Genomic DNA, 18497 nt, shown 5'->3' with positions numbered 1-18497 from the left:
AGGAAACACATTGAATAACACTTTGGCAACGATCATGTGTCAACCAACCTTATATATTTGAATTTTATAATACATTGTATTTAAGGAAAAAATACAGAGTAGCAGGAAGATGAATCAATGAATAAGTAAAAGGCATTACCACCCAATTAACTACAAAACGTTTGAATGGTAACTACCACAAACATAGAAAAAATTCTGCTGGAAATCAAAACAAAACTTGAATATTATTTTTTTCACAAATGTTTTAACTTTCATGTTAAAACTATCAAATGAATTTTCTATATTTATTCAGGATCAAACTACCATGACAAGTGTTCATACGAAGAGCCATTCCTATATACTGAATAAGAAGATAATAGTGACACTGCAGATACATAATAGCATGTCATTTATCTTGCCCTTTATCTCGATATTTACGAAAGAGGAAAGCATTTAGTTACTCTCTATGAGAAACGTGACGTCTTTTAATCCCTATGTTCCTTTGGTACATTCTAACTATTCCTATTTAGTGTATCGACACTTAATCTTTTCATTCAAAATATGTGCTAAATATTGTGACAATTACACGTGAATATTCCAGATAGAATTTTCATTGTGCTGTTGACTTGGTTGACCAGTTTCTTTCAGTGTTCTCTGGCTTTGTCCGTGGATATGCCCCCCCCCCCTCGTTTTTATTTTTGATATTTGTTTCTTTAACTTTTTTATTATCGAATATTTTCTTAACAAGCTTCCTGCAGAAATAGAGTGTAATGGAAATATGGTCTTTTTATATTCTTTACAATAAAGTTTCAAACTCCAAGAATTATTTAAAACTCGAATTTATTTCAATTAAAGTGGCATATCTACCAACAAATATTTACAAGGATTCATCCGCTAGAATCTTAGTGCCCTTGATTACTCCTTTACACATTGAATTAGAACATTTTAAACTAAACCAATTCCTTTCTGAGAAAAAATATGTTTTATAAAAATAAATTTAAAAAAACGTAAATTCAAATAAAATCAATTGAGAATCACCAAGGACAAGCATTTGACCTAATATTTTAGGGAAATATTTATTCTCAATCGGAAAGATCAACTCGAAATAATGACGTCATTAATATTTTATTCACCTATTCGACCATTACCCTCACGATAAAAGTCATACCAGTATGTGGATGGGTTTTGTCGTTAAAACAAGGAAAATAATTAATCATGGCAATTAATTTCACTGCAAATCCCGTAAATAAGAGGTGTGAAAACAGGTAGGATGACAATAATATTATTACAAATTCATTTGATATATTTTAATAAACTTTGCATTTATATCCAATTGTTTGTTTTGTACACTCTTGTTTGTTGGTATTTATAGTTGAATAAAAGACACACATTATCAATTATAGTAATGGATTGAAATCATGCTGCAGTGACTGGGAAGTGCAGGGATCATCACTGTGTTATCGTAAGCTAATTAATATGGAGTTGTTTTAGTGATACTAAGATTAAACATAAATTCTGGAAATCAAAAACTAAATCCACGACAAACTTCGCAAATAAGAAATTTGATTACACAATGTTGATAACACAATAAAACAAGCTTTTTTATGTTTAAACTGGTCTAGAGCTGACATGCCAGTTAAATGCTAGTAACCCTGTTTTGTGCATTTGTGTAACGTATAATCAGTTCTTTTTATTTCTGTTTTAACACGGGACTAAGACCGTTTTGAACTGCGTTTACTTGTGTAATATTTTTCCTCACTGGCCAGACATAAAAAGCGGGAGAGTTGTGATCAAGCCAAAGTACTTTAGCCCGACATATTTTTTGCGTAACTCCAAAGTCAGGATTAATAGCTTCCTATCGTCTTGTTTAGTTCTTTTATGTTGCTGGAGTTTATAAGGACAAGTATTTCGCTGTATTTGTGGATAATAGTGCTTCGGGGTCGGGTGCAGCCTCTCCTGAGGTTTTCCGCGTCGTTCACTGAAAACCCATGGTGGCTCTTTGAACTGACATTGTTTGGAATGGTTGAATAAATAATACAAGACATTGTTGTAAACTTGACTTGCTAGTGTATATATCTGACGTACTACTATTTAATCTAGTTCGGGTCCGAGTTGCTCATTTGCTTTTGTTGCTTTGTGTATTTGATTTTAGTTACTTTACGTTCTTTGTTGTGTATGTCTGTTTTCCATGACTGGTCTTTGTCCCTGGATTGCATTCTTTTGATTACCGCTATAACTTTCTTTCCTTTGATTCTGTTAAAGAGTAATCAAGGGAACCAAGGTTATAGCGGTAATCAAAAGAATGTAATCCAGGGACAAAGACCAGACAAGGAAAACAGACATACACAACAAAGAACATAAAGTAACTAAAATCATACATACAGAGTAAAAAAAGTAAACGAGCAACTCGGACTCCACTAAAAAGTGGGAGCATGGACCATGTGCACCGGTAGGGTAAGCGTCCTCTGCTTTTCTAGAAACATCCGCCGAGTTGCTCATAAAAATCAAGTCCGGTATAGACAAACGAGGAAATGTAAACTATGACCCGTTGAATAAATCAGTTTCCATGGTGCTGATGGATACATCATAAGGATCCACGAGTTCATGATGACGACCATAAAACTTCTGTAGTGATGACGTCAATCTTGTAGCAACATAATCCTGTTCCAGAAGCCTATTTGTTAGAGTTCTAGCGCGATACAAAAAGTCTGTGTAGTTTCGGCAAGCTCTGGCATAACGTATGAGTTGTGATATGAACACTCCATACGCAGGAGCCGAAGGGATGTTGCAACAGATGAAAGGAAAGTTGACACGTCATCACGTTTGTCGATGACAAGCAATTTTATTTATTAGTGTACAAATTTAAATTTATAAATTGTTTAATGGATCAATACATGACACGGATGATAGTTTTCGCACTCATATATATGAACAACGACTGATGATAAAAACTGTACATTTTTCTGATAAAAAACTACTATATTTACAACTAGAATAAAATAAATGTTCAAATCAAGTAGTTTAGGTTACTTAATTGTACAATTGTAATACATGTTCAAACAAACAGCATTCAATCATTTCAAAGGCATAATGTTAGTTGATTAAAAAATCCTCGTAATGATACAAAAATGTACATTGTGACGTGTTTGAAACATAACTTTTTTTCACATTCGAGATTGAAATTATTTTAAAATTTAATCAGCGTTAGCATTTACATTTGCTTTCAATATTTATATTAAAATGAATAGTAGTACAATCTATAAAATGTTCAAACAAACTGAGTCTGGCTGGGTGGCGTTCAGTCCTTGAGCAGTCTTATTCGTTTATTCACTTATTTATCTTTGCTTTTTTTTCTTATTCAATAAAATGTTTTTAAGCTTGTTCGACTGGATATACATCTAATACAGGAGGAATGTGTAAACCATGTAATGAACAAATGTATGGTGAAAAGTGTCGATTTCAGTGCAAATGCAAAGATGGAGAAACGTAAGAACTTTTCCTTACTGTTGTTGCTTTTTACACAACATACACATATCATGAATGTGCTGAAGTTAGTATATTTAATTTGATCGATCTTTTTACATGTATGTACAGCTTTTAATTTTATTCAAATCGAAAAAGAACTTTCTGCAATACCAGCGACGATAATCAAGTTTTAGAACAAAAACGAGAAACAATTTTTATTTCAATATGTCGATATAAATAAGTGTTTAGTTTCCTTACATTCGTCATGTTCCCATATATCCTATGATACGTTTCTCATATTCGATCGTACAAAGAATATCTCTCCTGACTCAAGGCAGAATATTTTTTTTTCAAACTATCGTCTAACATTTTCTCATGCTGATATATGAAACCAATCTCAGCTGAACTATTTTTATCCTAAGTGAACTACTTTGGTTTGACTTTACAAAGCTATCAACATCGGATGACAATCAAAGTAACTGTTTAAATATTTAAAACATGTATCATAGAAAGCACAATGCTTACTTGTAGATGTCATCACATTGATGGATGTAGAGGACAGGTGACTTCGTTTATTTCGATTATCTCCAAAAATCATGACAAAAGCACCAAACAAGGTATAAATTTACTAGTATGCTGTTAATAAAGCTTTTTTGTATTACCGATTAAACAGAAATATGAAGGACTAGAAGAACATTCTGACACAACAAGGATATTGGTGGTGTAGTAAAATACATATGTATCGATCGTTTGTTAATACAAAATTCTATCAATCATATAAATACGCTACCTCTCACTACAATAAATTTGACACATTTTAGTATACATGTATGTATAGTGAGTGAAAAAAACACGACCGACGATTCTGAGGAGAGGAAAGCTGGGCCCAAAAAAATCTGGTACCACACAATGTACAAAAGTATCACAAGTCAAAGGAATTTATAGTAGGAAAAGTAGATTCCCCAAAGAAGGTCATGAAAGGAAAAGATCATGCAAGTCATAAATATCGAAGTTAATCACTTAAATGTTCGTGAAAATTACATAGAAACATAATAGTTTCCTTTGCGTAACTAATCAATCGCGATTTATAATTAGGGAATTTGAATTTACCGCGACTATGAGCGCCATCATGACAGGTATAACTGTGACGTCACGAAATCGGTTTCTAAAGTGAAAGTAAATAGGTAATTGATTATGAAGTCCGAAGAAATCGGAAATTTTGGGATTTTTTCCCGATAATTTCAACCCAAAATAAACAGGAGAAGAGAGAGAGCCACAATATGTAAGCAAATGTCAGACAACATTGACGAACAACGGAATTTACATCCAGAAGACCAGTATGTTTAATATCTACTTCTGAAGAATGTTAAAGAGTAGGCGGTCAACAAACTTTTAGAATATTTTTCTTTTATCATTCGTGCAATCGTAAGCTTGACAAGACAACATGTTCTGGTGGTTTGATAAACAGGGCCGTAGAAATATTTACGGAATATTCTTTGTATACATATTATTTGCAGTACTTGTATCAGTACCAAACCGACATAGTGACGTCATGAACCAATCGGAAGCTATCGGTAAAAATCAATAAAGTCTGCTTATGATCTTCCTTCAGATAGGAGAGTTCTGCAAGATGGCTATCCACATATATTTCAATTTCGAACTTTGCACAGCCTTGAGCATTTTATAAAAGCGCCTTTTGCATTAAAAGTTATTTACTTTTGTTTACGTGGGTATGATTTATCATAAAAGCCTAACTTAATGCAAAGGTGGTCTTTACCTTTTAAAGATGTATGTGTTTCTTCTAAGGCACTTGGGTACTTCTGGTGTAAAACATTAGAGCATTTACGAACAAGAACATATGTTAGTTATAATGATCTATAGTGTATAATGCTACTGTTCGTTCAGCAAACATTAAAATGCTTTTTGGGAGTTGTAATAAAAGATGTAAGCATATTTCATAACGCACATGTACGATTCAGTAATCAAATCGTTCTTTGTATAGTTCATAACAGAATTTAAGAGTTCACAATCATCGTATTTCATGGATACACGTAGCAGAGATAACATCAATTAATGAATGTGAAACATATTTTTATATACATAGACCACTGGTCCATGGCGCTGGACTTTGTGCAGGCGGTGTTGCCAAAGATGTCAGAGCGGTACGACTTCGAGTCCCGCGGAGGGAACGACCAAAAATTTGCACCGCAAATTTGACATATTTTTATATATTTATATATATAAAGTCTAAAGGAATCTGCCAACCGGTAAACTTAATAGGTATCGTTTGTTTGTTTGTTGGGCTTTAAGAGCAGCAATATTTCAGCTATATTCAGACGGTGAAAATGAAATTGATGACAAAATGAACATGAAACGATGAAATGAAAAAGGGATGGGACCCAAGGACAATGGGGTCGACAAACTTTGATTGCCACTGGAAATAGGGAGAGATGGGTAGGGTCGTTAATATGTTAATATACTATAATAAAGCATATAATGAGCAACATTTTCGTCAACTAATAACCTTATTTAGTGCCGTAAACGAACTATTACAGGTTATATGAACCTGCCATTATCAACAGTGCAAACATCAAATGAATTTGGTAACCTTCTTTCATCAACGAACAAGAGTAAGGTCAGACTAACAGGTAAAACTCTTAACACAAGACCATTCATATAATAAACGGTGATAAAATAGTCAAATTACATTGATTGGTCTATATAAACATTTCTAAAAAAAATCATTCATGAATCTATTAAAATGAAATGACAAACCAAAATTTAAGAAAAACACAATGGACAGAATGGATCTCTATTGATAGAAAGAAAAAGTCGTGATATTTTAGGAACGTGACCAAAAAAAATATTCGTTCAATTCTACGTTTTTATTTTACGACGCTCAACGTTAAAACTTCTTCTATATGGTTTTTTTAGTATCACGATTAATTATTAAAGTAATAAGTGCCGTCTACTGTATTATTTAATAAAAAAAAAATATTGTTTTTTTTTGGTTAAATACAACGACTGAACATTTGATAGTAGATAATCAGTTAAGCACGTCTTCGTAAATTTGAATTGAATTTCTAACGTACAATATTTATTTTTGAATCAATATTCTACTATAATTGATAAGGTGCGCGGAAGGCATTGCAATGTGAAATGCGAAAGTAATGAAAATAGCATTACTTTTAAACATATCAGCTGTCTTTTAAATGAATCGATATAGTCATCTTTGTATATTACTAACATCTGGAGACGTTCTCTGTCTTAATTTAAAGCACTAAATTGTTCGTTTCATAAATATCAAATGGAAGTATATTTTTCACAAAGTTTATCAATAAGTTTAAAAATCTAAATCAACAATGCAATACTATATTACAGACAATGAAATGGAAGAATTGTTCCCAGGAGGTACAGTAAACATTTACACGCTGTCTGTTACCTCATTGCTTTTGTTAGTATTCTTGGCTGCTGGTATACATAAATGCAGAAAGTCTAGAAAGGAAAGAGTTCAGGAGGCACGTGAGGTGGACGTTTCAAATGACAGTGGAAGACATCTTGAGGTTTTGAGTGTTCGCACTGATCGCTTCAACGATGAGATGGATCATGGTTATGCTGACATCATTGAAACTAACACAATCGGTGCCGGGATTCAGATGCAAAACTGTTATATAGTTGATAATATTAAAAGACAAGGAAATAGACACGAACCTCAAAGCTGCCGTTCTGTTGATTCGGGTGCAATGGTAGCGACAAGAAGACACAGTACCACAGCACATATTCAATTTCAAAATTGATGTGATTTCTTATGTTGTATTATGTAAACCTGTCCGTATTTGTTGCATAATGCTTCACTTACATCTTATTACTGACGTTGTTTTTCCATTAATTGACTACTAAAGTCTTCGCTTTTATTGTTTAAAATTGTACATTTTTGTGACAATAAATAAATTCTCATATGAAATTTGAATAAGTGGAATAATATTGTTTTTTTCTGAATTTGTATTCTCAATCGACAAAAATATGTGAAATATAATTTTACCTTATGTGCTGTTAAGGCTTTCTAACAGTCGTTGATTCGGGTACCTAATTCGATATGTGTGCAGAATGTTTTTTTTTTTTTTTTTTTTTTAAATTTTTTTTTTTTTTTTTTTTTTTTTTTTTTACTTAACAGTTTGTTATTGGTGAGGAGGCATAATGGATATAACAACAATGCCCTAATGTAAATAGTGTTTGAAAATGATGGTTATTTGTATGTCTTCGTGTCGTTATTTGACGTTTTTAAGTAGTGGTCTCGTTACCGTGGTTTTATCACTATCGTTGTCTGGACCTTGGAGACCATAGGTCAAGGCGTGTTTTAACTCATTTAAAACCTTTTGTGATGTCTAAGTATTTACCATTTTATATAGGTTATATGATGGTGCTTTGTTGCGTTTATAGGTATATGTTCTCTTTTCTAACAATGCCTCAACATAGATTCGGCCTCTACTCTTCCCAACTTCATCGAAATTTGTAAGAATTCTATATTTACAAATTGATTAAACTTATTATCAATTATTGAAAAAGCTACGTCAAATTATTGGAATTCCCATGGGGATTAATCGTTAACCACCTATTGCAGATTTCTTCCTGTACTGTTACAAATCACAAGTTATGGCTTGTTTGCAAAGCAAATTTTGGTTGTTCCCTTGTGACATCTGTGGCAACATCGTGTGCACAAAGTCCACACCATAGACCACTCGGCAAGCTAGGCCATATAATGATATAGCTTTCGCTGGCCTGGTCATTCTTCCTAGTAGGATTATTCTAGGGCTGAAAATTAGTACATGATGTATGGTAATACGGGACAGTTCATACAGGTGTTGTTATGTAGGATAGAGGATCAAATTAATAAATACACGTGACCACAAATCAATATTATACAACTCTATTTGCTACACTGCTCCATCGGATCAAATTGATACAGGAGAGATAATGTAACTATAGAAGAGTTTGAAAAATTCCCAACGATGTCAGAACTGTCAAATTTGCTAAGCAAAGTTTCGGACGTTACCTCCGCGGGACTCTAACTTCGAAGACCAGGTGCTCCGGTAGAGTAAGCGTCCTATGCGTTTCTAGAAACACTCGCCGAGTTGTTCATAGAAAGTAAAGTCCCGCATAAACGAAAAAGGAAAGGAAACTTATAAGAAGTTGAACAAATAGACTATCATGGTGCAAATGAATACGCCGTAACGACTACGAGTTAATGATGACGAAAAATCTTATGTAGAACTTTTCCTACTATCAATTTCTTTGTCCTGTGATACTTTTGTACATTGCGTTTTACCAGATTATTTTGGGCCCAGATTTCCTCTCCTCAGAATCGTCGGTCGTGTTTTCTGTTCACTCACTATACATACATGTATACTAAAATGTGTCAAATTTATTGTAGTTAGAGGTAGCGTATTTATAGATAGATAGAACTTTGTATTAACAAACGATCGATAGATATGTATTTTACTACACCACTAAAGTCCTGGTTGTGTCAGAATGTTCTTCTGGTCAATCATATTTCTATTTAATCAATAATACAAATAAAGATTTATTTACAGCGTGCAGGTAAAGAAGTAGCATATACCTTGTTTGGTGCTTTGATACCCTGAGTTCATCGAAGTAAACGAAGTTATCTTTTCTCTACATCAATCAATATGATGACATCTACAAGTAAGCATTGTGCTTGTTTATGAAAAGTTTCTATGATACATGTTTTTTGAATATTTAAAGACTTACGTTGGTGTCATCCGATCTTAGTAGCTTTGTAAAGTCAAACCAAAGTAATTCACGTAGGAAAATATTATTGTTTTCAGTTCAGCTTTTATTACGATTGTCTTAATATACCGGCAAGTTCGCAAAAAACATGTTATGCATCGATCAAGCAAAGATATTCAATATACAATCAAAAAAGAGAAATGGATCACAGAATATATGGGAAAATGACGAATGTAAGGAAACTAAACAAATGTTCATATCGGTATATTGAAAACTTAATAAGCCTCGCTTTTGTATTAAAACAATATTTTCGTCGCTGTTATTTCAGAAAGTGCTTTCCTGATTTGAAATGAAAAGCTGTACATGTTGTACATATATGTGGAAAATTCGATCAAAATAAATAAATTAATTTAGGCACATTCATGATATGTGTTTTTTTTTGTGTGTATAAGCAGCAACAGTAAAGAAAAGTTATAGCTTTACACAGTCCTCCTGTTTGAGATGTATCTCCAGTTGAACAAACTTAAATGAAATTTTATTCAATAACGAAAACAAACGCAAAAATAAATAAATGAATAAACCAATAACGATTACTCAAGAACTGATTTGAACCTCACCCAAGCAAATGAGACTCAGCTTGTTTAAACATTCTATAGATTACCATATTATTACTTTTGACCACTTCAGTGCCAAGATAAAATTTCAAAACATATCGGTTCAGTGTTAAACGATATATTTTGGATGTGAGCAAATGAAGATTGTGAGTGTTACAATAGTTGAGACGCCTCAAAGCGGCCACTGGGACCGGCGACGTCGGGAAAATGGCGGAATGAGCTAATCAACATTGCTTTCATATTTAATATATTGTACTAAGGCCATATATATAGTACATATTAAGCATGACAATAATAATTTTTATTCTTTATTTTCACAATGTATTCATGTTTATAATCAGATTCTGAGTCGACGTTTGCTTACAAAAGATGGATTTCCGAATCCAAATTCCAAATCCGAATCGGAATTATCTTTTATAATCAAACAAGCTCTAAATGTCACCATGTATATGTAACACATGAGAGGGCGCCTAACGTGTAGTCAAAACTATTCATTTTGTATGAATGAAATAATTATGTGTTTAAACATGATTCCGCGTGAAAAATCTGAATCATTTATTACATGTAAAGGGTTTAAACAGGGGTGTTATTGATAAAAAGAATGTTTTTTTTTTGTTGTTGTTCATCTTCCCAATATAAAATAGATCTAACAATAAAGCTCATTGGTTTCAATGTTTTTTTCTAAAATTGGGGCTCGTAGTCGAACTATTTTTTATGAACTTTGTAATGTTCTGTCAATTAGAAAGACACCCGCCTAAGTGGGGTGGACAGGGGGACGAGAACTTGGGAATTAGAGGGCGTGAACCGGGAGTGATGGGGAACTCACATCGTTAAAGAATATTTATTTGATCTTTCAGATATGTTAGAGAGTTCATTGCATCCCGAGAAAGAATACGTCGTTGGTTCAGGATTCATGACTTGTGTAAAATTTGGTTTAACCAGAGTCTCTGAAATGAAAGCTTTTATTGCAGTGATACTAAATGTGGGCATTATTCGAAAACCAACTATTAACGAATATTGGAACATAACAACGAAATTCCTGTCCGAAACCACTCTGATTAATCTACGACATCAAAGTTCCAGTTTTCGGTAGACATCCTAAATGCACGTTCCCAACGATTTTATACTCCGGCACAAGAAATAAATATTGACGAAAGCTTTATTGGAACGAGAGGCCGACCTCACATGTTGCAATACATACCTACAAAAGCGGCTAAATTCGGAATTAAATTATGGATGTTAGTGGAATCAGTTACTTGTTACATGTTTCACACGATTGTTTACCGGGGTCGACGTTATGATCCTACCCTTGCAGGAACTACCCAAGGCTTTCATGTCGTAAAAAACTTTGCTTCAATCCTCAAACTTAATTGGAAAATTTTATCACGTAGTATGTGACAATATGTTTACGTCCGTGAGTTAAGGTCGTGAACTCCTTAACAATCGTTTATTTTTTACGTGCACTTTAAGGGCTAACAGAGCAATGTCAAACTTGATCAAAAGCGCTGCTTTAAATGAAAATGGGGTCGTCTATGCACGACAAGGATCAACTCTCCTTTGTGCATATAGGCAAGCTGGTAGGCGAAAAACATTGACAACCAAAGAACTTGCAATAAATGACAACAACGGAAAACCGAATGTTATATCCTTTTGAAATAAGAATATTGGTGGAGTAGACCTTGTCAATGCGATGGTCACATATTATTATGATAATAGAAAAACTCTTGAAGTGTGGAAAAAGGTTGTATTTAACCTTATCCAAAAGTTTGTTATTACTGGATACATTCTGTACACAAAAAATCCTCCGACAGGCCGTTTAAAACAAGACTGCAATTTTTGATTAAAGATGTATCGTCGGAATATACGGAAGTAAGAATAGCTAACGATGAAAATAACGACCAACCGCGTAGAAGAAACCGAAGTAGGAGAGTAATGATCCGTAAACTGTGGGACATGTGAGTAATACAATATTGTGTCTGTGAGATTAGAAAAGGTCTGCCGGACATGTGACAGAGGCCTACACAAGAACTGTATTCCGAACCATCTGTTCAATGACTAATAAATGAACTAAAATAATCTTGAGTATATCCAGTCTTGGCTTGATTTATTTGTAATTTGTTTGACAAAAAACTACGTTTTCTGTAAATTAAACTTTCTGTCCAAAAACGTATTGACAAAAATCTAAATACATACATGCACTTAACTCGATGTTTACTTTTGTGATTTTCTTTCCATTTTTTCTCGATATATAATTTACAAAGGTTGATTACGAAATAAAGTCCTCCATTCACGTTCACCTATCCATCTGCGCCAAAGACCCCTTTTACCACACACATTTTAAAGTGAATTTTGTGCGTTACACAATAAACGTTCAGTCAGATGTTCCTGTAAAGGGGTTTGACAAGAGGGGCGTGACCCGGAAATTAGGGACGGATACAACTGGGGAGTACTGTGGGCGGAAACCGGTTATGTAATGAACCTCTAACTATATAAATACATTAGATAAAAAAATTGCACCACCGTATCATCTGGTACATAGAAGTGTTCTGACCTACTGTTTGGGATTAAGATGTAAGATCAAGCATAAATAATCTTTAATGATAAACATCTATGTACAAGAAAAACTAAATTTAAGAAAAAAATTAAAACTAGCTAATTACGATCTACTGAAGACAATCGATTATAACATATAAATCATAAGCATCAAAATAAAATGATTTCTTTTGTTTTGTCAGAAATTATACAAGAAATTTTATAAACCTAACAGTGGCAGGGATAAGGGAAAGCTACAGCACTTGAGGTCAAATGCCAATGGAAATTTAAAAGTAGATTTGACGTAGGAATACTCTATGTGTGCATTAACTTGTGATGATGAACTAATAAATTAATAAACTAAGAATTGGAGATGAATGTAATGACCACTGTAATAATATGTGTCATTCTACCATTGTCCTCTTTACTGATTTCAATGTCAGGGCAATGACTTGAAGATAAATGTATGTTTCTATGAAACAAAAACACTAGGATTGACATTGGAGGTGGTGACTCAAATCATTTGGGATAAGAGGCCCAAAAATTGTTCGGTGGAAGATCCAGCCCCCCCCCCCCCCCCCCACCTTTAGAAAAAAATTGTGTGGGTTTAATCATGAAAAACACTTACTTTGTGATCCTCACCAGCGATCCTCTCAAGTATTTTCTTTGGGCCCCATCTTTCCCTAAAAACTCAGGATTCACTACTGACCTTGTGAAGTATTTAATTAATATGATTAGGTGTCTGTCTCAGATACACTCAATGAACAAAAAAAAATTTCTTATAAAAACTGTGTGATTTGCTATTAAAGAATTGTTGTTGTTTTATCCGTTTAAGCACATTCGGAGTGCTTCAATTTTCTTTTTGTATCTTTTAAGGCACACGAATATTTTGTGTTAACAGTAGGCTGTGCTTATTGGCTTGCATATGTTCCAGAACATATTGGTATGGAAGAATTGAGTGATGAACCTAAGCACGGCAAGCTTGGAAAGAATATCAAAATGATGCATCCAGATAAAAAAAAGAAATTATTTCATGAAATTATGGATTGAGATAGTTGACCCACTCGTACAGATATATTCTCATGTGGTAGGTTTTATTTATTTGTCCAAATGATAATGATGGTAATAATTATAACTTGATTTGATTGAGACCTGTGCAGGTCCTGGTGTCAATAGAATACGCCTGCAGCAGCGCTAAGCTTGTCGTAAAAGGCGACTAAATAGTGCTCAGAAACCTAGCCGGGGGTTCGGCGCTCTGCCCACAGAGCAACTGGGATGTGTACCTCAGGTGGTGGAATTGGGTACCCCTGGCGTATTACACGCCAGGATTGTCAGTCTATAATACGGAAAACCTGACCGCAAACCATAGTGGTGCACCGTATTGGGAAAGATGCCAGGTTCCTCGCATGTTAAAGAACCATGCTGTGGTATTCCATTGGAGTAGAAACCTTTGCGCTCCGCCACAGGAGGCTAAATTGCCCGACTGTACCCATCCCTTCCTTTTATCTTATGGCAATCAAAATTTGTCGACCCTATTATCCTTGTGTCCCATCCCTTTTTCCATTTCATCATCGTCATTTTCATGTCCATTTTTTCATACCTTTCATGTTCATCGTCTGAATATAGCTGAAATATTGCTGCTCGGGCGTTAAACCCCAGCAATCAATCAATCAATCAATGATATCATTGAGATATTGACGAATGTGAATTATTCTACACCAGACTACCATCTATCAAATGAAAGTCAACTGTTGACAAAAAACCATCAGGCAAAGTTCTTGGCATTTAACAGGCACAAATAAATGTAGCTCTACAAATTGTGACATGATGATCCTTTTAATTCATAACATATGCCTATTTTAATGTTTTATCTTTTGATTATTACAAACATGATATATCTCTACACATTTTTTTTATTTTAATACCTGTTGTCAGGGATAAAATGAGTTCTGTTTCAGTGTTTGAACAGTCAACTTGTAGTTACATGTAGGTCTTAGGGGAGTCCAAGTAGCTTTGTTGGTTTCTATGTGTGTGTAATTTTGGTTATTTTATGTTCTCTGATGGAAGTGTCTCTTGTCTATGTCTCTAGTCCATATCGCTGTTTTTTGTCCTTTTATGGTTCACTTGATTTCCATACATAAAATTGATGGCATATAACATGTCACTTAATGCTTTTAACTATTTTTTAGGATGCACCTGTCAAATGTAAACTGCACGATAATATTTATGCCTTTAGCATTCAAATAGGAATTGAAATGTTCATAATTATTGTTAAACCTGAAGAAGCAAAAAATGGTGCTAAGATATCTATAAAAAACTATGTTTGGTACAATACTAATTACTGAAATTACTCAAATGAAAGAACCGGAGGATGATTTGAACAACTATATAATGCAATTCATGCAGTGGTACTTTTAGTTCTCACCTATATTTGTTTTAGTTGAATTAAACCTGTTAGTAACTTAGTGTACGATTAAGTACATGTGTATAAATAAATTCTTGTCAAAACAGTATAAAAACAGGATATTCAACTTCCAAGTTAAGCAAGGCATAGTTTAATTAGCAAAATATACAATTTCATACACATATACACGTAGCAACACATAAGAGTATGGCGGTACAAAATCAGTGTCTGTGATGATCCATCAGAGTTTTAGTGGTCACAATGGTTCAGTCTTTAATAGTACAAGTACTTCAAATTAAATAGTTGGTTGAAAAAGGAAGTGATATAAATCAAAAAAGACAATGATTAATTTCTTCTATATTTACATATTAAAAAACATTATCATGTCAACTGAGGCTTAATTTTTTCTTCTCTAAATTGGAATTCAAGTTTTGTTTCATAGCTTGTTTGGATATCACTGAAGCCAACTAGTTAGTATTACATGTACTTTTACAAAATGGGCAACATTTGGCCTTAATTCCACAATACAACATCTCATTAAAACCAAAGTAATTTAACAGTTCTTTTCGGTAACATTTGTTTTCCAGCAGAAATCCCTCATACCACTTGACAACCCTTTTTGACTTTTAGAAATATCACTCAAGTTGTAATACATTATGGCCTCTGCTTCTTGACCATTTCGCCCGGCCTTTCCTATTTCCTGAATATACTTTTCTACAGTAGTGGGTGATCTACAATGAATTATTATCTTTATGCATGGAGCATTTAGGCCCATTCCTAGAGCTACGGTGGCTGGAACCAATCTTAGTTTGGGGTCCTCTTTGACAAGATCAGACACCATTAATTGTTTCATGTTTCACACTCTCGAAAATGCAAGTCAGCTCAACAACTTTCTTAAAATCAGGCCTAAAATCATCACCCTTAAAAAGAGTATTTCAATTGAATGTTAATTATGTATACTGAAAGGCCATTCAATTTTAAACCTTGGGTCTATTCTTTTTATTGAACTTTAGATCTGGAATAGTTGTACTTTTAACCTTTTCCATTTCAGACAGAAAAAAAAATTGGCAAGGGATTTTTTTTTCAAACTATGAAGGTGTCATCAATGTGTTTAAGCGTAAAGAAAAGCATTTGAAATAGAGATGAATTTGCTTTTGTTTATTTAATACATGTACGTGCAGGGACTGAAATTATATATTTTTTTCCACTAGTTAAATTTAGCAAATAATGAAAATTTACAATCACTAAATATACGTTTCTTGTGTTAATTCTGAACTGGACTTACACATATAATACATATAGAATTTCCGAAGCTAATTTTAGCAAGAAGAAATAGTTTTTACAAGCAAATATTTCCACTTAAATTCTATCACTGTGTAATGAAATAAAATCAGTTTTTCAAGCATCATGGTTTCCTCACTGAGGATTTGAACCCCAGTCTTCGGCTGTCGAAGCAGACGTAATAACCACTATACTACTGAGGATTTTCAGATGTATTCCATGCTAATTTATAACTAAGTGTTGTATTTAGTTACTACACGTGTGATTTGAGACAATTCATACCATATATTTACAAAATTCAGGTCCTCTACATGTTACGATGTATAAAAGTTTGTAACTGTTGTAATTATGTCAATGTTCTTTTCTTCCATTATTACATTGTATAAGCCATTTTTGCTGTTACAAAATATGTCTTAAAAACCCTTTTGTATTTTTTTTTTAATTTTAGGTATGCCAAGGGACTATGTCAAAACAAGCATACATATATCTAAGTTGCAATACAAACCATCCTGAAGCCATGTGCACTTCATCTACTACAACAGCACAGACATTATCTTGATAAGTCTTGCTGCGTAGTAAATGACCAAACTTCTTCCTTGAAAATGTTTCAGGATGTGCATAGATGATATTAAACTCTCCATTCTCAAGTTGATGGAATGGAACATCACACACTAAATCAACCTGCTCAGTCTCTTCATCTTCAGTGTCCTCAAACGTTACTCCATGACTTCCTTACAATTACAAAAGTGTGCTAATGAAAGAGTTTGGAGGCAATGTTTAGATTGCAAGGAATGGACATGTAACATGAGAATAGTGATGTACTGATACCACTGGCAATGCAACTGCAAAATGAGTGGTTCATGGTAAAATGCATGTGTATGCTTTGGCAGAAAAAAAAAACGATACCCGAGATTCTAATATGATGTTGTTACAAACTAGAATTGTTAGGTACATGTACATGTATGCAAAACTTTATACATGTATACCATTATATATTATAGTAAGTTTTGACTGGTTTGATTTGGTTTTTGACACATTCAAACTTCAATAGTGCTACAATAACCCAAAAAACTAAAACATAAAAAATATGGCAGGTAGGGTTAATAGAAACATTAATAATTAAAAAATAACAAGATAGTTTTTTTAGCCATTAGCATGAACTTTAAAGCCAATGCAGGGGCACAGAAAATAAAACTAGTATAGAATAGTGGTGCACTAATGATAGTGCAGCTGCATGTTTAATAATGGTTTGGCATATAATTTAAAGACTGGACCATTTTCTAGTGCAAACAGAATTTTAATTAGCCATTCTTTGACATTTGTAAAAAAAAAGGCTTTCATATGAATGGGAGATTTACTGCTGGAATGTTTTCAAACTTAATCATGCATTACATGTATGTACTATGTATACAGTTCGTCTGCAGCTTAGTAGTTTGTTTGTTTGTTTTGTTTGTTGGGGTTTAACGCCCGAGCAGCAATATTTCAGCTATATTCAGACGATGAAAATGAAATTGATGACACAATAAACATGAAATGATGATGAAACAGGGATGGGACACAAGGACAATGGGGTCGACAAATTTTGATTGCCACTGGAAATAGGGAGAGGTGGGTAGGGTCGGGCAATTTAGCCTCCTGTGGCGGAGCCCTATGGTTCCTACTCCGGAGAATACCACAGTAGGGTTCTTTAACGTGCGAGGAACATGGCATCTTTCCCAAAACGGTGCACCACTATGGTTTGCGGTCAGGTTTTCCGTATTATAGCCTGACAACCCAAGCATGTAACACGCCAGAGGTACCCCATTCAACCACCTGGGGCACACATCCCAGTTGCTCTGTGGGCAGAGCGCCCTAGCTCCCGGCTAGGTTTCTGAGCACTATTTAGTCGTCTTTTACGACAAGCTTAGCGCTGCTGCAGCCCTATTCCTTTAACACCCGGACCTGCACGAGGCTCAGCTTAGTAAACAGTCATCAATGAATGTGAAGTTAGAAACTGTCATGGATAGATTAGATATATAATGTACATGTACAGGTGAAAGGTTTCTTTTTTTTTAAAGTGTGTAAATTTGAAGAACACTATTCAACATCTTATTGAAATTACGTGAACATAGATAAGTAGTTATGTCAAATGTTGAAGAGAACCACTATGAAAACATGCACTTAAGTTTAACACAAGAAGTGGTGATTTAAAGTTTCTAACAAAGTAGTATACATTGTATGTGTACAAATGTAGGAGATGGACATTTTTGTCATCATAGACTCATTATAATACATTATGCCAGAGCTTGCCAAAACTACACAGACTTTTTGTATTGAGACAATTTCATCATAGACCAGCTTGATTTTGCATGGAATTGGTCTTTCACTATAATAAGACTTAAGACTCATGGTACAAATAAAACATACGTTTTATTCTAAATAGGGGCTATGTAAACAACACGTTTTAAATCACAGGCTTACTACTTATACTCAAA

At 33.9% G+C, this 18497-nt stretch overlaps 1 protein-coding gene across 5 annotated transcripts in view; it reads left to right on the top strand.

Annotated features, from left to right (window-relative positions):
• Window positions 1–1113: 1113 nt before the first annotated feature.
• Window positions 1114–18497, top strand: part of LOC148613060 (uncharacterized) — a 30331-nt gene continuing 12947 nt past the window's right edge. The window contains exons 1-6 of one of the 5 annotated variants that reach the window (XM_088595073.1): window positions 1114–1244; window positions 1352–1441; window positions 3357–3529; window positions 3976–4061; window positions 6000–6092; window positions 6826–7561. In XM_088595073.1, coding sequence (XP_088451199.1) covers window positions 3408–3529; window positions 3976–4061; window positions 6000–6092; window positions 6826–7241 — 717 coding nt within the window. In that variant the 5' untranslated portion in view covers window positions 1114–1244; window positions 1352–1441; window positions 3357–3407 and the 3' untranslated portion in view covers window positions 7242–7561. Of the gene's footprint in view, window positions 1245–1351; window positions 1442–3356; window positions 3530–3975; window positions 4062–5999; window positions 6093–6825; window positions 7562–18497 lie in introns of those variants that run through there. The other 4 variants (XM_088595070.1, XM_088595071.1, XM_088595072.1 and 1 more) reach the window with 4 other exon arrangements.

Source organism: Perna viridis, chromosome 7 (assembly GCF_037379345.1).
Source record: "Perna viridis isolate PV_CMFRI_1.1 ecotype Kerala chromosome 7, ASM3737934v1, whole genome shotgun sequence".
NCBI classification, from domain to species: Eukaryota; Metazoa; Mollusca; class Bivalvia; order Mytilida; family Mytilidae; genus Perna; species Perna viridis.
This window is presented reverse-complemented; position numbering and strand designations above follow the sequence as displayed.